The sequence below is a fragment of the Lepidochelys kempii genome, chromosome 6 (genome assembly GCF_965140265.1).
Source record: "Lepidochelys kempii isolate rLepKem1 chromosome 6, rLepKem1.hap2, whole genome shotgun sequence".
Lineage (NCBI taxonomy): Eukaryota > Metazoa > Chordata > Testudines > Cheloniidae > Lepidochelys > Lepidochelys kempii.
This window is the reverse complement of record NC_133261.1, coordinates 38,516,393-38,542,641: the sequence shown is the minus strand read 5'-3', so window position 1 is coordinate 38,542,641 and position 26,249 is coordinate 38,516,393. Positions and strand designations below refer to the sequence as shown.

At 40.2% G+C, this 26,249-nt stretch overlaps 1 protein-coding gene across 3 annotated transcripts in view; it reads right to left on the bottom strand.

The window, feature by feature from the left end:
* PARVA (parvin alpha) overlaps nt 1-26,249 on the bottom strand; it is an 83,787-nt gene that overhangs the window by 50,497 nt on the left and 7,041 nt on the right. Inside the window, exon 2 of one of the 3 annotated variants that reach the window (XM_073347627.1) lies at nt 2,545-2,614. The exons of the other annotated variants lie outside the window; for them this stretch is intronic. Within the exon in view, the coding sequence (XP_073203728.1) occupies nt 2,545-2,614 (70 nt within the window). The remainder of the gene's footprint in view (nt 1-2,544; nt 2,615-26,249) is intronic. 3 annotated transcript variants of the gene reach the window in all.

Below are 26,249 nucleotides of genomic sequence, written 5' to 3'. Positions count from 1 at the left end.
TAAAACCTCTCAAACGCACCATCAGTGATCTACAACCCATCTTGGACAACGATCCCTCACTTTCACAGGCCTTGGGAGGCAGGCCAGTCCTCACCCACAGACAACCCACCAACCTGAAGCATATTCTCACCAGCAACGACACACCGCACCGTAGTAACTCTAGCTCAGGAACCAATCCATGCAACAAACCCCGATGCCAACTCTACCAACATATCTACACCAGCGATACCATCACAGGACCTAACCAGATCAACCCCACCATCACTGGTTCATTCACCTGCACATCCACCAATGTAATATACACCATCACATGCCAGCAATGCCCCTCTGCTATGTACATCGGCCAAACTGGACAGTCCCTACGTAAAAGGATAAATGGACACAAATCAGATATTAGGAATGGCAATATACAAAAACCTGTAGGAGAACACCTCAATCTCCCTGGACACACAATAGCAGATTTAAAGGTAGCCATTCTGCAGCTAAAAAACTTCAGGACCAGACTTCAAAGAGAAACTGCTGAGCTTCAGTTCATTTGCAAATTTGACACCATCAGCTCAGGATTAAACAAGGACTGTGACTGGCTAGCCAACTACAAAAGCAGTTTCTCCTCCCTTGGTGTTCACACCTCAACTGCTAGAAGAGGGCCTCATCGTCCCTGATTGAACTAACCTCATTATCCCTAGCCTGATTCCTGCTTGCATATTTATACCTGCCTCTGGAAATTTCCACTACATGCATCTGAAGAAGTGGGTATTCACCCATGAAAGCTTATGCTCCAATACATCTGTTAGTCTATAAGGTGCCACAGGTCTCTTTGCCACTTTTACAAGGTCACTTTTCATAGTAGAACTACAATCTAAGTCTCACAATATCACTTTGATGCAGGGATTTGTCACAACACCCATTTTACAGATGAGAACAACAGACAAAGAGAGGATTTTCCCAGTACCCCACATGAGAGAAGGATTAGAATTTAGGAGTTCCTGGCTCCCAGACCCATGCTTTAGTCCATTAAACCATGCTGCCATTCAAGTCTAAAACTTATTTTTACTTGTGATCTACAAGAACTTACAAGAACTTTACTTGTGATCTACAAGTATTAGAGACGGGCATACTAACTCTCTATAGTGTGCAATTTAGCAGCATTTTAAAAAGGGATTCATTGCTGTATTTTCCATCTGAAAGGTAAAAGCCTATTTTCTTCTCCATAGGGAAAATTGCTAACTCTCTTGTTTTTATGTTAGTAACTTATATTGCAGAGTTTGGAGTTTAATCTCAAACTTCCTGATATTTCTTCAGTATAATGGATATTTCTCCCGAAGAACAATTTTTAATTACAATTTGTATTAATTATATATGTGGCAATTTCACAGTGTTAGAGCTATGGGGCCAAGTTCCACGATCGGCTACTCCACGCATCTGGAAGTCATTGAAGTTTCACTTATGTAACAAAGGCTCAATGTGTTCTCAGAATGAAGATCAAAAGCACTGACTGAGATAGGAAACACTTCTAATATCTTTTATTTAAGTCTAGGTGTAATAAAGGAGAGTGTTGCTGTCAACAAGGTCAAAGAAAGCTGCCATCTTGTTTTCAACCATAGGCTAAAGGGATACAAGCCAAGACATTTAATTTATAAAAACAAATTGGAGTTTTTCAGTTTCTGGGTCTACAAGTGATGAATGGGTTTATGGCCCTCTCTGGTCCCAGGGGGCATGCGGCAAGAGGGGCTACACTCTATTGCAGTAGCACCTGCATGCAAATGCAGTGGTGTCAGCTTTAGAGCTCCGAAGGGAACCACTTGCCAGAAGTAAATGCCGTTTGACAGCAGCTCCTAATAAGAGGAAGGAAATGAGGGAGAGAGAGAAAAGTGATAGGAAATAAAAGGACTTTATAAAACAGGGTTTATTGCTTTCATTTGTGGCGATTTTCCTTTGTTCTGTTTAAGCACTGTACCTTCCAATTCCAGATACAGCACAAAAGAGATACTTGTCTAAAAAAAGTTTATTTCTATCTGGGACTGCCTTTCAAGACACGGCACAAACTCAGTCATACATTATTAGGAGTAACAATGGACTAGCTCTAATTAACTTGGCACAGCCTTTGCTTATGATACCAATCAAATCAATATTAAGGGGGATTGCACACTCTCTCATTACAGCACAAAATGGGCGCCAATCTCTTCAGGAAGATTTTTGGGTCAGAAACTGTGTTTGAGGTCAGCGTATTTGGCTTCTCCTCCTCCCTTTTTAAACAGGATGGAAAAAAATATTTAATTATGTGCTATTTAGTACCTGGATAAAATATACATTCAGGCTGCCTACATTGTATGACTGAAACTAATCCAATATGAAGACGTCTCAGTTTAAAAAAAATAAAGATTTTAGTAGCTCACAGAGCTCAAATTAAATACTTAAATAGGTAACACTAGATGTTTCTCATGCTGCCTCACATTTCTCTATTTATTTTTATCTGCAGGATCAGGCGTGTTAGAGAGGGAGGCCTGGTAAGAATTGCCTCAGACATCATTCTTGGTTACTTACATCTGTGGTCAATTTTCCACACTTTCTTCCATAAAAGGTAAACGAGGCACTGTACTTGCAACAGGATAATCTAAACAATATGAACAATGTTACTGTTAAAGACCATCTGGTTCATCAAGCACAGCTCCAGACTGTTAACTCCTTGAGTAAAATGGGGAATCATGTAGCATGCATTTGTCTATACACAATTCATTTTTAAACTGATAAATGTTAGAGCTCCTGAGACACAACAGATTCAGCGTGCAGGGAAAATGAGTCTCTCTTTTTATACTCCGTAGATCTGGGCTAGCTAGCAACATTTATATGTAACATTTTCTACAAAAAGTCTCTAGGCTCTTCTGAAGTTTCGATCAATCAGTTCTACATTTGGTTTTTGGGGTGGTTTTGTTTTTTTCTGATCTCATAATCCACTTAAAAACTAAGGACCTGATCCTGGAAAGGTTTAAAGACACAGCTTTTACCCATGTGAGTAAAATTATATGCTTCAGTCGATAAAGAAACAGGCCTTGAAAAACTAAATGATTTAAAAAAAAATTAATTTCAGAAGTCAAAGTAGGGTCACAAGAAAGCAAAAAAAAGTAACAAATCCCAGCCCAGTCTTTTGTTGTGGTTTCTACAATTCCTTACCTTTTCAAAATCCATCAGCTCTTTATTCTTTTGGCATTAGATGGATATGCACGTAAACAAGAAAAGCGCCCCACAGGAAAATGAGCAAAGCAAGAATTAAAATTACTTGGGAGAACAGAATGGAGAAAGAAGGTAAGAAAAGGGGAGAGAGAGATAGTACTTTAAATATTCAAGAGGCAGTGTAATCTAGCATACTGAACACAGGACTGAGGGTATGCCTACATTGAAACTGTGATTACACTACGTGTAGGAATGCCCTTAGCTAGCTCTGATCAAGTTAGCTCTCTAAAAATAGCTATGAAGCCGTGGGCAGCAGGACTGACGAGCAGTCTGAGTACATACCTGCCTGGGACCCAGGGTATGTACTTAGAGCAGCTAGCCGATGCCACTGCCTGTGCTGCTGCAGCTTCGCTGCTATTTTTAGCGAGCCAGCTTGATCAAAGCTGGCTCAGGAATGCCAACATCTGCCACCACACCGACCGCGTAGAGACATACTCTGCGGTAGAAACACCTGAGCTCTAGGGCTGGCTCTTTCATAGACTTAAGCGGTGTCCCAAGAAACAGGTCATTGTGTTTCAGATTCCCCACATGTAAAATGGGAATAATACTTATACACATCACAAAGGTATTTGTCAGAAATAATTAAAAGTCTGTACCTTGAAGATGTAAGACCCAAGGCTATGCCAGCCAACACTGACTTCAGTGGAAGTCTACTGAACATTAGCTTCAGAGTAGAACAGGCACAACCCAGAGTCATGTGAGAGTTAAACGGTATTATATATGGTCAGTTTACATGGTTAAATGTGCCCATTTGCCTTCTGCAAACAATACAACAGATGCTGTGTGTGTTACATCAAAGCCAAAAGACACTTTTGTAAACAGACACTCACCAGTATGCAGTGGCTGCTTTTCACAAGGCATACTTTATAGTAACTGTGCATGGAGTGGGTTAAATATTGGTCTCTGTTACAGCTGTGCAATCCCATGTTGCCTGACTGTAACTGAGAACAGGATTTGGCTCCATAGGTTCCTCCCCCACCCCTCAAATTTTAATGACAGGGTGAAAAAAATTTATTGAACTAGAAAATTGAAATACTTCTTTTTCAGTCTTTTTTATTTCATTCTAAAAATATTTTTGGAAGGAGAAAAGATTAAGCAAAAAAGACTAAGCAGAGCTGGAGTTTTTCTTTGAGAGTAAACAACAGGGGATTTTCATATTCATTTGGTTTTTGGTTTTAATTCCATGAGCACTTTAAACAGAAGCACTGCTATATCTAATTTCTAGGTAGAGCACACACATTTCCAAACCCATTGCTCCAACAAATTCTTCCACCCCCACAATTCAGCATGTGTTGATAAACTCCTTTTAAACGCTACTACAGTCTGAGAGTCTCATTTTCATTGATGCCATTATATAAAAGACCATTGGAACATGATAGATTTTTAGTTTCCAAAAAACTGTTAGAAGGAGGAAGTATTGGGTTTTATTTATTTATTTTTCCCTTTAGAAATCACTTAGCATATGCTCATGACTCACCATAGGGGGAAAAAATAGGAGTTACTGTACACAAGCTATCTCAGACAATTTTATGATTAATAGGGTTAAAAAGTTAGATTCACATTTAAAACTTATATTGATCACATTGAAACAATTAAGGCTAGCTGGTAAGCATCAATTATAAAACTATTTACAGGCCCAGCAAAATTTAAGAGATTTACAGTATAAACAATATTGCATTACAAAACAATCATTGTAAGTCACTCACCAAAAGGATAAAATTCCTCCTACGGAACATAAGATTTACCGGGATGAACTTTTTCAGAGTTATTCTAGTTTTGAAGTACAAAATGTTACAGTATAACAGTATACTTATTATGCCTTTCTTGATAACACAATGAAGGCATTCTAATTGCTTGTTGTACCTAATTTGAACCCCTCCTCACAACTCATAACTAACATTGATTTTGGGGAATGAAGAGTAGACCTCATTCTCTCTAAAACAGCACGGAGTCTCTTACAACATCTCCTGGTGGAATAGCATCATGTACATAGCAGAAGTTCAAAAACCTACTAATAATTCTGTATCTCTGAGAGAAAGAATTGTTTAAAACTTATTTTCTAGTTATCTGCCTTCATTCTCTGGAAGGTAAAATTCACTGATAGAAACCATTACATATATGTCAGACAACTGCTGAATTTTAGTTAAGACCATTCTACTGTAATAATGCAAACACACGCTGAATGACAAGTTCATACACTCTAACATCATTCTACAAAGCCTTAACTTACATACTCAAACTCTTTAGACTTAAATCCTGGCAGACACTAACACTGGGTGTTAAGGTTACCATTTTCAATTTGGCCCAAAACAAAATTCCTGGATTACAAAGCATTTCTTGAGCTACGTCCACTCTTTAATCCTAGAACAATACTCTTACAATAATATTTAGCATTTTTCATCTGTAGAGCCAAAAGTGCTTCACAAAGGTGAATACACATTCTCATTCCCATATTATATATCTGGAAACTGAGGCACAGACTAGTTAAGTGCCCACAATTATACGTCAATTTAGTAGCAGAGCCAAAAGTAGGATGCAGAACCTCATTCCAGGTCTGGTGTTCTCTAAGCTGAACCTATGTCCTCCTCACTACCCCATGACCTCTAACTATCTGAAATCAGAAAGATACTCACTGCTCTAAAGATTAATTTAATACCAAGAAATGTAAATCATAGTGTAATTTGACTAATTAGATACTGTATGGCACAAAAGGAATGTTATATATTAACTTTTATATATAAAAAGTTTAAAGTGTATGTCAATGAGTTTAACCCTCAATTGTTACATACTGTAAAAATTCAAGTGACAAACAAAATAGATTTGATACCCAAATTGTGCTGCTGGTGAAAGACTTCAATGAAAACTGGCGGCTGTTAGAAGAACGATTGACTTAAACTGAATTGTGAGCATGTGACCAGCCTTCTTACTTTAGAGACAGAAATGAGTATTCTCTTCTGTGAAAATATTCCAAACAGGACAATAATTCCCATTAACAATTATTGCTCTCCATGAGTGCTGTTGCTTATTATGAAAAGAATCTTCTGACAAAAGTAGCCAGTTGGCCCAATTCAAGGTCCCAATTCTATGTCTGATGGCCGAAAGATGGCTGGAGGGGAAAGTGTCACAAGCCTCCAGCAAACCCCTACCCTGACTCTGTCTGGAGCTTGCTGACACACCCCACAAAGTGGGCAGGGCCAGAGCAACTGAGAGATGTATTTATTCAATTACTCTTTCAAGGGCACTTCTGCCAATGAGACTCCTATGGAGCCTTGGCTAGAATTGAAGGCTGCCTTCTCAAGTGGAATTTGCAGGGGGGATGCTTCCCCTGTCAGCACAGGAGGTTGCCATTTGCATCCATGGGAGTGAATCTGTCCCAGTATGTAGTTAGTTAGCAGGGTATATAAAATGGGCTCATATTTTTAGAAATATAGGTTGGGATTTTGAAATCCAAGTCCCATTAAAATTAATGTGGCTAAACCCCCTAGCTGGCTTTGAAAATGTGAAAAGTGTTTTCATACAATAAAATAAATAAATAAAGCTTCTTCCCCCTGAGGATCTCAAATCCAGGGCTGGCTGCTCTCTATTTAAGCAAGCTTTGAACTGCTCTTTTAAATTAAATTAAGATTATTCAATCCAAATCTCACATAAAGCTATGGCCAACTTCACAAGAACACAACCCTGCAGTGTACACAAGATTTGCTTAGAGCTTCATGAACTCACTCACAGCATAGCCAGAAGTAGCTTCAAAGTTGTGGGTCTCCTCTCTCTCGCTCTCTCTCACACACACACATGCATCAAGCCCTGCTCCTTGTATTACTCCTGGGGGAATTCTGCGCCACTCCACGTGCGCAGAATTAATGTCTCCCACAGATTTCTTTGCTTCCTGGCAGAAAAATGGCTTTCTGACTGGGAAGCAAAGGGAAGCTGCAAGAGCAGTCAAGCACCACTCCCTAGCTGTGCAGGTACATCGTTTCAGGCACCCGGAGCAGCCAGTGGAGAGGTAAATCACTGCAGGGTTGGGGACACCACCAGTCAGTGGCTCCTACCCTGAGCTGGGATCAGCTGCTAGTCCTGGGTGGGCTGGAGGCAGGAGAGGACGGGACTTCCTCTTCCCCTGCAAGGAGTGGCTGGGGCTGTGTCAGACTCACCCCTAGAAACCTCCCCCAGATGCAGGAAGTTCAGCATCCTCCCCTGCTTCCTGCCCTCATCGCTCCTCAGCTGCAGACGAAGTGGTCTCTGTACAGGGAGCTGTTCCCCCATCTGCCCAACACCCATGCTTCTGAACCTCCCATACCCAGACACCCCCCGCCAAGCCTCATCCCGTATATCCAGAATCCCCCTAGCCCTCCATACCCAAACCCCAGCCCACTGAACCTCAACCCCTGCACCTGGAGCCCTCCTGCACCCAGACCCCTTGCCTCCAGACCCTCACCCCTGCACCCAGACCACCCTCTACTGAGCTCCCTTCACTCAAATCCCCACCCTGATGAGCCCCACCCCCCTGCACAACCCTGAGCCCCTGCATGCAGACCGCCATGCTACTGACCCCCAATTAGCTGCACCCAGACTCCCACCCCACCAAGCCCCACTCTGCAGCACCCAGACCTCTCTGCTGAGTCCCAACCACTTTCAGCTGGAAGCCCCTGCAGAGTCCCATTGTCCCTGCACCTGGAAACCCTCCCCCCACAAGAAGCCTCTGTGCATCCAGATCCCCCACACACCTAGACCCCCAACTGAGCTGCTTGGATCCAGATTGTCCCACACAGAATCCTCTCACCCCACACCTGGATCCCCCCACACTGAGCCCCTCCATACTTGGATCCTGCCTGGTTGAGCCTGCCTGCCCCACACCTGGTGCACCTGGCACAGAGAGGCAGGGCCTCAAGGTGTTTCTGGGGCACGCCCAGGTCTTGTATTGTGTCAGGGTCGGGTGCAGCCTCACCACTGAGTCCGTGTCCTGGGGAGTGGGGAGGCTACAGAGTGATCTCCCACCTTCGTACAGCCAGTGGCCTGTGCGCCCCACTGCCATGCTGGAGCCTCTGCATTTATTTACTGACAAATAAAACGTGCAGAATTTTTAAATATTGTGCGCAGAATTTTTAATTTTTTGCCACAGAATGTCTCCAGGAGTATGGTATGTATGATCTTGGAAGCATCAAGGGCCTAATCTTTTGAACATGTACTGTTATATCAGGTTGAAAAATGCCACAGGAGGCCCCAATACAGATATAAGAAGTAGCTTGACTAGGAACCCTAAATAATTAAGTCCTTTTTCATTTCAGGAAATGCAGGTCTGTTCAAGGACTGGCCAGGGAGGAATATAAGAGGATAATACAAGCAGCCACCTTTTCTTCCTCTCCTTCCCTGGAGACTGAGATTATCACCTTCACACAGTGCTCAAAAGCCTCTTTCCAAATCTCTGTCTTGTCTATGACAATACAAAGCATTATTCACAAGGCCATGGAACCACTCTGTACACCAAGTGAATAATCAGCATTAAAAGGATATAAAAAAGTGTGTTTATATAAAAGCCCATTTTCTCTCTAGTTTCTATCAAGAGTTAGATTAACATAATACACCACTAAAAGTGTTCGTTTCGTAAACCTGAATACCAGAACAAATGTAGAAACTTTTACAAATAGGAACTATTCAGAGTTGGTATAAATGCACCATTCTCATTGGTTGCTTTGTAATTCAGCAATTATGTCATGATCTTTGTACATGCCTGGAAATAAATGACCTGTGCCCTTTCAGAATTAAGTGTGAAGCTAAAGCAGATTACTTATTTATTCCTGTCCTTTTATGGAGACAGATATTACAAAAATTGGTGGCAAGTTCCTGTAAAAGAACGCCCTGGAGGCAAAAATTGCACATGCTGACCTGCACTCTGTGATAATTGGCACTAAAGCAATATATAGAATGTTGTTTTTTTCTCCAAAGGTTACAATGATCTATGTTTACACTCCTAGTGCTTGGTGAAGTAAAAGGGACAGAGGACTCCCCTAAAGAGAATGGCATGGACTGAATGGAAGACACAATCAAAGAAGGGAAAACTGTTGCAGCTGACTGTTTTGTCTCTAGGTCTTGGCATTCATTATTTAAGTTAAATGGAAACTGTTTAGCCTTGAAGTAGACTGACTCATCCTCTCTAACTTCTAATTTCCTGTAAACGATACATTAGTTTTTGGCAAGGTTCACGTTGCATCAAAAAGGCAGTTCTCAAACTCTTATGTTTTTAACAATGCTTTTTGTGGCACAACTTTGATCAGGATAGAATTTATAGATACTGATCCAATTTATGCTCTTAGATTCCTCCATGGAACTCTCACTGAATTTGTCCTATGTATCATTACCCAGGGCAGAATCTGTCTCATTCGGTCTTAAATATTCTCCTCAAATGAATTTGTAGGCTAAATCCTACTGCAGCTCACCCCTAAACAATCCTACTGCCCTGGCAAGAGCATAGCAGAAGGCAGAATTTGGTCCCTAATATGCAGCATAAGTTTTATTCAACTGTAAAAATGTGAAATTATTTACACTTCTCAATAAACCATATTATATAGATTTAGACTTTCCTGGTTTCAGATTGGCTGAAAATAGTCATGTGATAAGTAAAGATTACCGTTTTTCACTTGCAGCAGTTTCTATTTGTTAACTTCCAGTTTCCTGTGAATGTTTGCCCAGAGTTACCACAGAGTGGTATCTGACATATGCTAGTATTTCCCTATATTCAAATTAGAAAATAACTGTGGCATCTCCAATACCACTGTATGGTAACTGTGCGTAAATGCTGACTTTTTAATGGTGACCACTACAATTCCGCTTCTACCATCCACAAGACAAAGTTATTTAACAATAAGAAAACAATGTTTTTGTGTAAGCATCAGCAGCTATATGTATTCAGTGTACACAAAGCTTTTACAATAAAAGAACTTTCTAAAGTCCTGGGGTGACTTCATAAACATTTATGCCCTGATGCCAGCTGGCACAATCAAAAGAGTTTTTCCTTTAAATTATTTTATTGAATGTGTGTGCCTTGTAATGTGCCAGAATAGCAGCTATGGAGACTGAAGTCCTCCGTTTATCCACAATCTAGGAATAGCATGGAGAGCAACAGAAAAAGTTCCCTTATCTTAATATGCTGCAACCTTGACCTTCAAGTAGGTCAGATAGGATGAGGTTTCCATGCTCATTCAGACCAGGGGGCCAATTACTGAAGATTATTAAAGTTATATGATGTATCTAATAGGGGCTAACCCAATACCACCATACTAATTTAATACAAACAAAAAATACAGACCTCAGATGGTTTTGGTTACTATGGCCAGGTTAGAACTGGCAACTATAGGCACAATGCGCCATTACATAGCACTTAGTGAAAATGTTTTTTTTACAGTAAATAAAGCCCAATGCTGCTTTAAAGAGTCTTATTGTAATAAATAAAATGATACCATTTTCTAGGTGGAGTGGAAGAAATATATTTGATATCATCACTTATAATATCTTGAGTTACTAAGCTTTGATGTTAAACAGTGTGAACATTAGTAGTAAACATTAATTTCTGCTGGCTTCGTATTTTGAATGAAATTATGGCAAAATCCACATTACTATTAATTATTTTCTGTAATAAATGTGAATTCAAATATTGATTTGGATTCTCAGTCACTACCAGATATAATATCTCTGAAAGAAAATAGACCTCATCTTATCTAATACTGATTTCTATGGTGAGTTAACCTTAAAACAATAAGTGAAAAAATAATTTTCAAATAATAATTCATTAGATTACTTTATTTTACCAAAGAATGTAATTTCATCAGGAATTAGGGCCTGATTCTGCCATCCTCACTCATGTTCAGTAAATCAAAATCAGAGTTACTAAGAAGTAATCCTATTGGCTTCATGGGATATTTAAAAAGTGTTCTGAACAAAAAGGTAGAATTGAGTTTTTATGTTATTTAATATTACTTGACTTTTTTTTTACATCTATGGATTGTTTGTAATCAGTTCTCTGCAAGTATTTTACAATCAGGCTATGTTGTTTAGTTATGATTGGCCTAATAAGTCATATAGTATGCCCTTTTCTGTTTCTTGATCAAATGGGTATGCAAGTACTTCAGGTGAAGTTTAAAATCCATGCCGTCTATATCCATGCATGTGACTTAGAAATTTTCTATTTTCAGGAGTTTATGCCAGTAAAACCTGTTTACAGAGAGTGAGAGCATAACTAAAGCAAGTTATTTTAAAGTTTGAGAGAATAACTTTCAGAACATTTGCTCAACTCTATTGAATATTAATCACACCAAAAATCTTCCTGGGACCCATTTCTCCCACCATTACTCATTTAAAGTAGTACCTTATCATAAGCCTGATCCAAAACCCACTGAAGTTAACAGGATCCTTTTCACTGATTTCAGAGCATCCGGATTTGGAGTAGGCCTGGTGCAAGTAATTCCACAGAAATCAATCAATGCATGTAAGGATGGCAGAATCAGGCCCTTAAAAAGAATTCATAGCTTCATTAGAGCACAACATTCTTTGCTGCTAAAACAATGCGGACTATAAGTTTCATGGCAGTGCTGTGTTTTGGCTAATTTCTTGTTCATCAAATTGTTCTTCAGCAGTTCAGAAAGGACTCATTCATGCACCACTGAAATCAATGGGAGTTTTGCCACTGATTTGAGTGAGTATAGGAAGCAGCCCCAAGAGTAACTGAACACTCAGGGAGAAATCAGAGCCATGACCTACATCTTTCCTTAATTCTCATTACAATGATTTTTATTTATACTTTAATTTCCTCTCTTTTTAAACATGTGTAATGTCTTGCTGCAATGCCTACTACTCTACTCCTCTTACTACATTCTCATGCTCTAACATGGTGCATATTTATGGCTCAGTCCTGAAAGTGCTGAGAATGCTGGATCAGGCCAGAGAAGTACTTAAGCACATGAATAGTTCCATTGATTTGCCTACTCACATGCTTATTATTAAGCACGGAATTAAGTGCTTTGCTGAATTGAGCCAGGGTGCTTAGCATTTACAGGACTGAGTCATTTCTCAGCTATGTAGGGAATTCTCTCTGTTTTCCTTCCCCCTAAGCACAAACTTCCCAGAAGTGACCCCACTTGCTTATACAAGACCGAAATTCAGAAATCCTTATCTACTTGGGATTTATGACTCAAACAGGGGTGCTAGGACTTGAATTGTAGGATCAAATGAAGCAGAGCCTGTATACTAGGCATCTAGGGGTTAAGTTAATTTGCTAGTGCCCTTGCTGTTTCTTGCTGTCAGACACTATGCATCCATGCTTTAAATTCTGAAAAGAACACCGACCTTTAATCTGTGGTATTAGTTCCTTTGACAAAATGGAAGATTATGTCTTTTTCCCACAAGCCTTCATTCAAAGCTTAGCCACCTTCCATCTGGTCTGGCTAATTAAATGTAAGTTAACATTAAGTTAAGAGCCAGTTTCAACCCACAGACCTTCTATTTTGCAACCGCAGATCTATTAATTGGCCAAACGATCAAAGTATTTAATCCCAATTTTTGATTACTTCTATTTTCTTCACTCTCTCATGAAAACAGTGAAATGTTTTTGAATACATATTTGCATATTTTCAGTTCCTGAGCACAAAACACTAAGACATGCTAATAAGAATTTAAGCGACCAAAAAAAGGCCAGATTTTTCAAATCTGACAAATTAATATTAATAAAAGTTCCATTACAGTATTCTGAAGGTTTTACTTACCATCCACAAGATATTTAGTTCCAGTTAACTCAATAGAGCTGTGCCTACCTACACCACATGATGATCTGACCCTGTACATATTTTAATGTTAGTGGACCACTTCTTCCAATTTTTATTCACACAAAACTCCTTCTGAAGTCAATGGGAGTTCCGTCTGAGCAAGACAGGATTAAGCCCCTTATTTCAGATTCATGGGTTATTGCTTTAACCTCAAAAGTTAACTTTTGATAAAATGAACAACAAAATGTATCTGCAAAGAATATTGAAAGTATAAGTGGTGCACGTGCTTTTGGTTTTTAGCCTCAATTTCTGATATTTCTTTTTCTTTCTTATGCATATGTCTTTATAATAGATTTTCAAGGTGAACAAATATGAACTGTTTCACGTTTCTAAAATAAACAAAGACATAAATAAATGATTAAACTAGTTTCATCAATTTTTTTAAAAACCACCATCATCAACAAAAGAATCCCCTTTTAAATTTCAGGATCTTCACTAAATAAGTCATCTCAAAATTTGTATTTTGATTCTCCTTTGTGATGCTGTGCAAGGCAAACAGCATCTTAACAAAGAAACACTCTTTAGTTATTATTTTTTCTTATTTAGCACAATGCCTGTCACAAAGCAGTAATCCAACCTACATTTTTTTCTTTCTGACTGAGTCACACAAGGAAATGGAATGCCAGAAAAAAAATAGCAGCCCAGTTCTTATTCAAAAAATAAACAATTCAGGAATAAACATAGTTAAATTCAGTTTCCTGTATAGATACAAACTCCAGCAAGTGGAAGAAATAAAACAGATAATTGAAAAAATGAAAACAGTGAAAGTGACAGGCAGTATTAACTAGAAGCCAGGTGGGAGTCAGGAGACTTGAGTTCTATTCCCAGCTATCCCACTGCCTGAGGTTAGACAGGAAGCCAGGTCACTGCACCTCTTTTGCCCAGTTTCTTCATTTGTAAAATGGAAATAACACTTACCACCCCACTACCCATTTTAAAGTGTTTTGAGATGCCTAGAATAAAATAGAGATGACAGGATATTAGTTCATCTCTCAAAGACATAGAAAACAAAATACTGTAGATATTTTGGCTTGCTGGACCAATAATACTGAGATGATACTTTTGGCTAAATGTGCTCATACTAAGCCATTCTATTTTCTCACTCAACCCGTTTTATTCTATTTTTACAAAGTCTGAACTTTTGGAAGAAAAGCAAGATTGAACCCTCACAGAATAACATTCATCTAAACAGAACTATAGTCTGCCCTAATCCTCTTCACAATTGTTTGTATCGGAGCTTTACCCACTTATCAAATTCAATCTACACTCCTGCTCTAATTCTGTAGAGTTCTGTTCTGTAGTTTCTACAGTATCCACCGGGATTCTATTCTTTACATTTAGCAATCACCTTTTATTCAGAAGAACTAGATCAGCTCATAATATTTTATGGAACACAGGAATCATGCCCTTAGCAATGAAATATGAGGCTCCCTGGGATGAAACTCAGTGCAAATGTACCAGCTCCACTCTCTCTCTAGGAATTGGTATACTGCACTTCCAAAAAAACCTGTTAAAATCAAATCCAAATTAAAAAATACCGTATCAGCATTAGAAAGAAATGCAGTCCTCTGTTCAGACACATTCTTGGTCAATATCTATGAACTCATTCCTCCAACTTATTCCAATTCATCCCAGCCTTCCTTGTGATCTGGCTACTGGAGCCACCTTGTGCCCTACTGAGCACCTGCATCCTGCAATCCTTTTAGGGAATTTGTTCATAAAGCCCAGTATACATTCCAGTACGATATGCATCAAAAACAATCTCTGTGAAGACATTTATTCAGATTCTAAACAATAAGTTATTTCATTTATGTTTAACATTTTTAAAGCTGCTTAAGAAAAGAGAGAGAAGATACAAAAAAAAAATGAGTCATTTTGATTTTATTTTTTTCCCAAGCCAATCCATAAATGTGATGAATTGTAGGAAAGTGTCCCAGAAAAAGATAACTTGAGAGAGTTTGGGCCAGAACCCTAGCTGCTGTAAGTTGCCATAGCTTCACTGATTTCCAGTTCACACTCACTTGGGATCTTAGTATTCAAAACTAGAACAAAACAGTGGTAGGACTTTGAAACTATAAGCTACATTACTGCATAACAAACATGTAGCACTGTGCTAAACATTCCTCATCCAACACACGAAAGACTCCTTCCTGAATCCATAGCGTCTAACCTGACTCTGATGGACAGCACGGAGCCTTAAAATGGTTACATTTTATGTACTACTGCTTAGTCCAAACTTCAGATCTAGATTTCAGAGTGTTGCGATTTTAGTTTGGCTCATTATAAAATATGGGTCATATGCAGAAAAAGGATCTGACCTAATCTCCAGGGGTGTTGGGATCCGAAGTTTTGGTTCTGAGACACCTCTACCATACTTATGTTTCCTTTATTTTATTTTAACTGGATCTTTTGAAGTAGCAATTGTATTTTTTGTCTGAACTACTTTAAATTTCCCTCCCTTCCCATTGCAAGGATCATACTTTCTATTCCTACTGGCATCAAAAAGGAGAAATAGTCACTCCCGCTGGTAAAATTCATATGGGATTATTCAAATGCATGATACCTGACACACTTTCTAAAGCAGGAGTGGGCAAACTTTTTGGCCCAAGTGCCACATCTGGGTACGGAAATTGTATGGCGGGCCATGTATGCTCACAAAATTGGGGGTTGGGGTGTGGGAGGGGGTGAGCGCTCTGGCTGGGGAAGTGGGCTCTGGGGTGGGGCTGGGGATGAGGGGTTGGTGTGCAGGAGGGTGCTCCGGGCTGGAACCAAAGGGTTCAGAGGGCAGGAGGGGGATCAGGGCTCCAGGCTCCGGGCAATGCTTACCTCAAGCAGCTCACGGAAGCAGCAGCAGCATGTCCCCGCTCCGGCTCCTATGTAGAGGCGTGGCCAGGTGGCTCTGTGCGCTGCTCTGTCCACAGGTGTTGCCCCTGCAGCTCCCATTGGCTGTGGTTCCTAGCCAATGGGAGCTGCAGGGGCATTGCTTGGGGGAGAGGCAGTATGCGGAGCCCCTTGGCTGCCCCTACGCATAGGAGCCAGAGGCGGGACATGCTGCTGCTTCTGGGAGCCACACAGAGCCATGGCATGCACAGAGTGGGGCAAGCCCCCGACCCTGTTCCCCGGCTGGAGCGGGACAAGCCCTGGACCCTGCTCCCCAGTGGGAGCTCGAGGGCCGGATTAAAATGTCTGAAGGGCCGGATGTGGCCCCTGGGCCATAGTATGCCCACCCCTATTCTAAAGCATGTGTTGTCAGAGAAGCCTAAAGAAGTAGAGACCATAAAAATAGAGCTACTTGCAACAAAACATTCCCTGGCCACCTAATTTGTCATATTCATGCAGTCTGATAACAGATTGGACAAATCATTATTTGAATCCAATGCTGAAATATATTATACTGCATTTATCCTGGCACTCAGACATTATCATTTTTTTTGCCTGATAGCAACTGTAGCTCCTGTAATGTCATTATTTTAATTAATAACACTCTGAAGCATTGACAGCATTGACACATTTGCTCCAGAGTCTAGCATCTCCTGTATATTAGCTCTTTTACATCTATATTCCACTATTAATATTTGCTGACTTAGGTCCAGAAAAAACATTATGAGGCTTAAGCATAACTCTAGAGCTGGACAAGAAACCTAAGAAAAAGCACTCTGAACAAAAAGTACTCTGACAAAATGTTATACTTTTCTTACATACACATAAACCCATGGAAAAATAGACTCTCACCCTGCCAACCTATTTAGCCCATTAGCCAAAATAAGCTTCCACACCTGGATAACTCCGAAGAGGCCACCTGCAGAGATACAAAAGAGAAATATCTATCCCTCTCCACACTACATGTACCCAAGGTGCTTCTATGCCCAATTCAATGAAGCACCACACATTCTCTTTCATTAATCCAGCTCAGAGCTGGATTAGCAATGGCAGAGAAATTTAGACATTTCTGTGTGAGAAATTCTGACTTTAATATTCACACTTGATGCACATACATGGTCTCTTGGCTGCCTACACTCATGTCCATCTATTTTCATGGCTAACCAAGGCAGTGGGGCTTTTGGACATGAGCGATGAGCTAGCACTGGGTTATCTAGACAAGCTACATAACTCTGTAGAAATAGCCAAGGGTAAAAGAAGCACAGAAGATACGACTGCTTCAGTTTTTCCGCTGACATAATTAGACCGATACAGTGACTTGCAAACATCAGCAACTTGCCAGGCAATGGGAAGGAACCTGCATGTTTCCCCTAAGATGTATGGGCTTCTGGAGTGTGAAGTCCTACATCCAAGAGCCCACAGGTCAATATCTGTATTCTATTCTATTCTATGTTGAGTCCATTCAATGTCTCTGGTGTGCACTGCTATTTTTTCCTACAGATGACGTATGGGAAAATACTACTTGCTCATAAGCAGTCAAGAAAAGTGCTGAAATGCAGGGTCTCAGACTTCCAAGAGCAATACAGAAAAATAGTCTCTGCAATTTAGATGACACTGATTCCCCCTTTCCATGTTTCTAATGCAGGCGGCATGCACATAAATCTGTTTTGTATACGTCTTTGTGCATTGACACAATCACTGATGTCATCAAGATGGATTTCAGAATAGTACTCAAAAGGTCTCTCTCACTGTAGAGGCAGCAGAGGGAGGCTTATATTGTTTGTATATGAATGCCAGTAGCAATGTACTTTTCTCATTTTACATGCATTTTCCATTTAAAAAAAAATCTGTTAAGAGAACTTTTCAGTTGCATGTTTAAATACTTAAAAAGGCAGGAAATTATAATGTTACGGTTGTATGTGTAACCTTAACTCGCTCCCCTTGTTTGTATGCATGACAATACAAGCTTTAATTATGTGATCACATGCTGTTTCTAGCACAGTATAACATTCTCTTTGTAAAACCTTATATGTGCCTGGACAACACTATATAATTTTTTGCCATTCTTGTATAAGTTACTTGCACTGTTCATTGTCATAATTATCCAGTATCTCTCTATTGACAGATATTTATCAGATTTTAATAATGTAGTTAGACACATGTATTATTAATTTCATTTTCAGCCAACACCACAGCCTTCCCTAGTGGAAGTCAGGGATTAAGGACATTCACAATGAAATTGACTTGGCTAAAAATAATTTTTATAATGGCAAATGTTCACTATTATTTTGTGTTGTTATGCTTAATCTGTAGCACATTATGTAAAAACAGTTTACTATGTGCTTTTTATATGGATGGCTTTCACATGCTCTGTTTTGTCAAGGCACTTCACCTCAATGAGAGCTATTTTCATAACAAATTTCAATGTTATTTATACTAACACTTTTAGCATTAAAGTTATTTATACATGATGAAGAGAGAGAACTTATCAACAGTCTCTTTATTCTTAAAAATGTTTGAGCTGATTGTCAGCCTTTCCAGATAAATTTACTTTTTGGCAGAGTTTTATAGTTTTAGGCCAGAAGGGATCACCAGATCATCTAGGCTTACCTCCTATATATCATAGGCCACCAACACTAGCCAACACCCACACAGTAAACCCAAAAACTGACATGAGGCCAAAGTATTACAGCCCACAGAAGACTAGACTATGATGTGCCACAGGCAGAGAAAATAGGAGGACTGAGGGAAGAAAAAAGGAGGGACCAAGGACTGAAAAAAGTTCAGAAAGACGAATGTTTCAGAAAGTTTTAAGTCACTGAAAACACATGTATGTAGTGTTGTTTTAGCTATGTTGTTACCAGGATATTAGAGAGAGAAGGCGGGTGTGGTAATATCTTTTGTAAGCAGGATGAGTTCTCCCCTGACAGCTAGCTGGGAGTGGGAGAGACTTCAGGAACAAACTGTATTTACATGAACACACCTACTCTGCCAAGATATCCAGCAGATAGAGCTGTGTTGCTCAAAGTGATCAACTTTGGCCGGTGTTGGGTTACAAAACACTTTAGTTCTGAATGCAGGAGTGGTGAAATGTTATCAAGGTTCTTTTTATTGCATGAATAAAAGGGTGCAGAACTGAGCTTAACCTGTCCCAAATGAGGGAGTCACCCTCAGTTTAAAGGACCTCATTAAGCTAGGGGCTCGAATGTCAGACCCCTGTGAATGTAAGAGAGATGGGGACAGGTGTCCCAGACAGGAGGTGTGGACTCTCCCTCAAGGTCCCTGGTCTGGTTTAACCTGTTCCTCACCACTGTTCAAAGGTAAAGCTAAATAGGCTCCATTAGGAGCCTTTGTTATTTAAATGCTTAAATAAGAGCTGAAACCACTTGTGGTGGGACAGCGTTTCTGCCTGGCCAGCAGAGAGGAGCAGTTGGCCTGCGGGAGCAGGCAGCCAGAGCAAGCAAGTGCTCAGATGGCAGAACAAGCCGGGTGGGAGGTGAACTCACACAGATGCACCTTTGAACCCTGGGTGCTCACTGACCAAGGACAACCACTGTGAGTGGGGTGTGGTGAGGGAGCAGAAAGGGGCACAAGAACAGGAGGCAGAAGGCACTGCCCCACGCCCACAGCTTTACGATTATGAATCCTGCTTGTGGCATTTTCCCTAATTAACGTCAGGTGACTTCCCTCCTTTCATTAAAAGTTTCTTTTTTACACTCGGACTCTGTGCTTGCGAGTGGGGAAGTATTGCCTCTCGGAGGCACCCAAGGGTGGTGTGTAATTTTCCCAGGTTACTGCGTGGGGGCTCAGGCCGGTTCTGTGCTGTGCTGTACTGTTGAAAGGAAACCCCAAAATTTTGAACCTGGTCCTCGTTACTGCCGGCTCCACTGGCAGAAGGGTTACACTTTTATTGGACCAATTTCTGTTTTTGAGAGAGACAAGCTTTTGCGCTTACATAGAGCTCTTTTTCAGGTGGTCAGAATGGAACCTGTTATGCAGTTTTAACCACAGTTCTCTCTACAACAACCACTATGATATAGAATCCAGAAGATATTCTTTATGCCCACAATAAAGCGCCGTACATAAAATTTCTGCCCAAAGCTGCACTATTAGATCAAATCCATTTAAACAATACCAGATTGGCTCTTCCACATTGAAGAGGTTCTAACAGTTTCTGACAATCCTGCAGCCACCTCACCTGATCATCATAAAGCAGAATATTGAAACTGAATCACTGTTTTTTTAATTACCTGCTCCTGCTCCGCTTGCTGGTACTGACAATAGCTAACTCTGCACGTATACCCTGCAGAAAGAAGTTGTAGTAGGAAGTCTCTATGCGTTCCTCCCTAATTGTTCCTTTGTGAGGGACAGGGATCCCCCCTCACCTGGGAACAGGTCATGGGGCATGTCACAAACTGCCTGGTTCTGGGAAGGGTGGGGATCAGAAGGCAGCCACAGTCTTCTAAGCACAGACTGTGCCTCCACAGGATTGCTGACTGCACCTTGCCCACCTCCCTGCCGGAACAGTTCCAACAGAACCATGTTACCGCCTGGGAGTTCTATAAAAAGAGATATTACAGCATCAGATTGTATTCTTCTCTAATAAATCCCCACAGGATTGAAATATGTATAGCTACTCCCCCAGCCCACCCTGTACCTAATGTCCCAGGGAGGGAAATGGCGCCTTTGAAGTGGCTAACATGACCCCCGCACCTTTACCAAACACTTATTTCCCTGTGAGAGGGAATAAAGTTGCCTTAATAGATAGATCCGGGAGAGTTAATCCTACCCAGTGGAACTACTTGCATTCAATGCAAGCAGAAAATGGCAGAGTTGGGCCTATGTAAGCAGACATCAGATAAATCACTAGGGCTTAATTCGGCTTAAAAATGCCAAAAATTATTCACATAAATGTCATGGTATTAGAATCACAGGTGTTCCATTTTTCTTCCTAAAAACAATTATCTAACAACTCTGAAAAGAGGGGATGTTTGACTGCCATTGAAACACTATAAAACACCTACTGTGAACATTAATAAGAAGTCTAAAAAGGAGAAATCAAATATCAGAGCTAAACAATATCACTGCTCATGACAAATGTGTTTTCTTAAATTTCACATTTAAGATCAATGTTTCATGAGCACATACACAATTATTTCACAATGTTATTTCCTAAATATAGTTAATAGAACTACATAAGTAACAGGAGAGCAGAACATTTAGGACATTGAAGTGTCTTATTTAACCCAATTTTGGCCTTACAGCTCCTTGTCTAATTTTTATTTAATATTTTGAGTTAATTTAGCAGTTGTCTGAGCTGAAACACAGCCTAGAATCAGGTGCAGGAATAATGCAAGAAGAGGCTGTGTAATCTTCCCAACACAGCTTTCCAAATACAACCCACTCTTGACCTACAGCATCCTTGTTTTTCTGCTCCTATGATTCCCCTGGCCTGAGCACAGGTTGCCAACCATGTGCAACTGTGCCAAGTTGTGAAGTGGACTAGGGACTTGCTTAAGACCACTGATCATATTTGGCTTACAGTCCAACTCACATTTCAGTCAGTCAAGGTGAGTTAATTCTCTCTTACCTACCCCCTCCCTCCTCCCATCTCAACCGAGATAAGGACACTAAATCAAGTAACACAATCCACTAAGAAGTATTGGTTGAGACATTAAATAGAAAAGGTTGTACTTTATTCATTAGGGGCTAGTCAGTTTCCCCCTTTACACATAGTGGCAAAGGAGCGAGGAACCTCTGCTATCTTATACAGACACATAAATTACAGCCCTTGCATTCAAGGGAGCACAGGGATGGCTCTGAGTTGGGAAACGGGACAGAGAGTAGGCAGAAAGGAGGCCAAAAAGCTTCCCCTCTCCAACTAAATTCAGACCAGGAGCATCTGTAAGGTGGGAAGCTCTGGGAAGTATTTGCCTCCTCGTTTTCATCCTGCTACAGAATGGTACCATACTGCTTCCAGTGCGGAGCTGCAGCAAAATCCATGATTTAGCCCTAAATAGTTCCAGTTAGTGTGGGCGTTTTTGGTTCCTGGCTCCACTAAGGGAAGAAACTAAGCTTAACAGTGTAGCCTTATCTCAATGGGTATGTCTATTCTGCAATTTAACAACCCAGCTGGCCCATGTCAGCTGACTCAGGCTTGTGGGGCTCCAGGAGGGTCCCAGAACCCAGGCTCCAACATGCCAGAACAAATGAAATAATAAATAAAATGTTTGTCTATCTAAACTTCAGGCAACTCCGCCATCCATTGGTGAGAAATTTAGAAGGCCTGACACTAATTAAACTGTTTTGCTGGGGGCGGGGTGAGGAAAGGTGGTTAACTTGCATGGTATTACATTGTCTTCAAAGTCATCAAACAAAGTAAAGGACCACAAAAAAAATAAGCAGCCTCTCAGGGCTCCTGGCCTAGTGGGACTCTCAAAACTTTAGACTAGTAGTCTTGGGAGGATGGGGAGTTTCTTGAGGATTTAGGGCCTCCCAATGTATTACTTATTCATTCTACAGCCCTGGAGACATTTTCCATTGATAAGGATGAAGATGAGAAAACCTCAAGGATTCCTCACCTTCAAGACAGATTCCTGAAACTATAAGAAAACTGTCAAGGTATTTTCTTTCGCTTTGAATCTAAAATTAAAGGTTATCCTGATTACAGGGGCTCATTGTATTGAGGAAAGACTGTAATGAAACAAAGATAATTTTCTATTTATTATGTTGGGGTGGTTTTATTCAGCTAGATTTACATTAATCTTCGAGGTCCAGATGCGTATCTTTTGTCAAATAGTTCTGGGATAGCAAACACTGCTAAATCCAAAGGAATGAACGAAAACTCACACTGAAATAAAAACACAAGAGTCTGAGCTGTTTTTTGGCTGTTCCTTTCCTTCCGATTATTGCTTTTACTTTTAATTTTGAAACATCAATGGTAATTGTAAACTGTTGGAGGCTGTTCCCCCATTTGATTAATGATGATGTTAAACAACACTTTAGGCTAATCCTTTCTACCTTTCATCTGAATAATTGCTATGTATCTAGTTCCTTTCACCTGGGACTGAGGTGAAATGACAGGCTATTGAGTTGGAGTGATCAGGAAGTGTGCCCTTTGTCATATCTGGCCACAGCCTATGGCCTGATCTATTTTCATTGTTGATCACAGTGCCTTCCCTCTTCTGAGATGTTTGTATCTTCAGACATAGGGCTCAGGCCTGCCAATGCATACAACACAACGTTGCTATTTCCATGGCACTACGACCGGCAGCATTTGCAAGATCAAATCTATAATTTGTGGACAGCTGTTGTTTAAATAATAATTATTTATTATTTGTATTACTGTAGCACCTAGAACCCCTAGTCATGGAGCAGGCCCCCATTATGCTAGGTGCTAGAAAACTCAGAACAAAAAGACAGTCCCAGCCCTTGAAGGTAGTATCTGGCACAAGATGCTCCCAACAATGCTGAATCCTTCTTAACTCAGGCTTTCACAATATAGAATGCTTTTAAAAACTGTGTATTTACACTTCCTTTAATCTACTCTATGGAAATATCTGTTTTATTCTGTTTTAGCACCAATAAGAACAGACGATGAAGAAATTATTCCAGCATAAAAAAAAAAGTGGGAAAAGGAAATTTTTTGCAGCAAGCAAATTGCCCAGTTAACCTGGGACTGACTCAGTTCCAAAAGGAATTTAGTGGCTCTGAGCCTGCATGCCAATTTTCATAGAAAATACAAGCACAAAGATTCAAGGAACTCTTTTCCACAAAAGAGACTTATTGAGACGTCAAGAGGGATTAAATCGGGCCTTATGCAAAAACAGTTCAATGCCTGAAAAAGACCCTGAATCAAAAGGTAAATCAGACAAAAAAATAAATAAATACAAACGTGGCATGGCGAAATCACAACCTGTGCGAAAAGGCAGCTAACATATCCCACAAGCACATATACCACAATAGGAAGCTCCATGCATGTATCAAATTCCTGATGCTTCCCTTACAAGAAGAATGTACTGTACCTGGGTTGGGTGATTCTCCCTAAGTAGGACACATGGGGATACTTTGATGATGAGTGGAAATGGGCAAGGAAGTAAGTGAAGTGTTCTGGTCTGTGGCTTTCCAAATGTGTTGTTTTCAAATTGCACTGGTAGTATTTGCTCCTTAAGATCCAGAGACATCTGACCAGGGAGTGGTCTAAACACAACCCTCAGAGGGACTCCCTGCACCCAGAATTAGACCCTTACCCACACCCATCACATTGGTGGCAGTTGTCCCCTTGAACTTAGGGGGGACTATGGACTACAGCATGCAAATTGTGGGTGTAGGACAACTAGATGGTAAGATCTCAAAGAACATGAGGAGGGTGTTTCTCCACTAGTGATTTCATGTATAATTTGCTGGTTTTGTACTAACCTTTCCTCATCAGTTTCAAGTCTCTGGCATCCAGCAGATGCTGCTTCACTGGCTGCCTTAGTAAGGACATAGCAAGGAAAAGATGTCTGCTTATTTCATAGGGCAGCACCTCTCACGTATGAGCTCTAGGGGACTGTCCCAATTCCTAACCTTTTTTTACTTTTGTTTCTTCACATGCTGTCTCTTTTTTATAGGGTTAGACAACAACTAAAAACAACTTGAGGGAAAGAATCAGGATTCTGAAAGTTAAATAATGTTACTGAGTTTTTGGTGGTGTTTTTTTTTTAAATAGTAAGCAAATACTTTTAAAAGACTTCAGTCCTGTCAACACCAACTGATCAAAAATCATAAGCCAGGTGCAAAAAACTATGAGATTATTTTTAAATGCCATGATTTTTAAGGGTTCTTTTTATTGGCCTTCTGGCTTCTGAACATCTAGGGTGCACTTTCAGGTCACGCTTTCAAGCTTTTGTCTGCAATCATCGGAGCTAGAAATATACTTTAAAAAAATGAAAGCTCAGATTCTCTTATAACCACATGACTCCAGGAGCTGAGGCTGCAAGAGAACACCAAACATTGCTAGATTCACAATAAACATTTGAAGAGTTGGCAATACTGAGATTAAAAGGTGCTGAAAGGTCAGAAATATTCCAATTTAAATTTTACAAAGCCTCAGAGAGGAGAGTAAAAGATAGAAAAATATTTAAATACTTAGAAGACAATGTTGAAGAACCTTAGATTGTAAATTCTTTGGGGCAGGGACTGTATTCACTGTGTACGTGTGTTTACAGTGCTTAGCACAAATACAAATGATAATGTGTTTTTTAAACATTTTTTTAAATAATTAAAAATAGAAGTTCTATTTAACAGTGTCCTGTTTATTGCTGAGAGCAGTACTAGTGCAAACAGGGCAGGAAGTGAAGGCAGAGCAGAAAACATCCAAATACCACTTTAGCTGCTCTTGGAAATACCTGCAACTAGTGGGAAAGAGCTTGGCGGGAGACAGAGCCAGTATTCCAAACTGTCAGAGTTGTCACCGAAGGTGGGCAGGAGCACTGTGAAACTGCACTGGAAGGGCAAGTGGCACCATTGCAGGTGCTATGCTTGTACTTCCTGTCCACACTGGCACAAAATAATTACCTCTGCGGTTTTGTGGTCTTGTGCTGAACAATTGCTTCAATGCAAGCAGCACATACCTGGTACTCCCTGTCATTAAAAGTATAGTGGTGGCTGTCACTTGTAAACAGTTGATACATATTTTCTGAGACAAACTCACAGACTAAAGTCTTTATCTGGGTAGAATTTATTTTCCTTATAAATACTGTAGATATGCTCAGAAAGGTCTATTGGAGTGAAGAGACAACAAATAAAAGTGATTTAACTCTTAGGGGTGAAGCAATCAGGATTCTCCTCTTTCACTATTCTTCTCATCATTTCTTTCCTCCTTATTGTCAGTTGTTCCTGCTACTTAATCAACTCACTGTATTTTCCATTTCTCAGTGCCTGCTCCAACCCATTTCATTTTTCAGAGGTGATACTAATTGGATTTCACCTGACACCCAGGACCACATCTGGCTGTACATAAGGAAGAAGAGAACATGCATAAATGTAGTACACCAGGGAGGGGAAGGTTATAATCACATACTACACTTCAAATGCTATGCATTAACTTCAATATCCTGAGGAAATATACCATGTCAGACCTCTGAAACACAAGCATAGTGCAATTCTAATGAGATAATAAGGCCTAGAGACAAAATACTGCTGTTTCATTCATAAACTTTACCTACTTTCCCATATAGAATAAGAAGGTCTTGATACGTACCTATTCCTCTTCCCAGTGTGTATCCCATTTCAAATCTAACATTAGCCAAGAGTAGAAGTAAATACCCATTTAAACTTGCTTAGAAT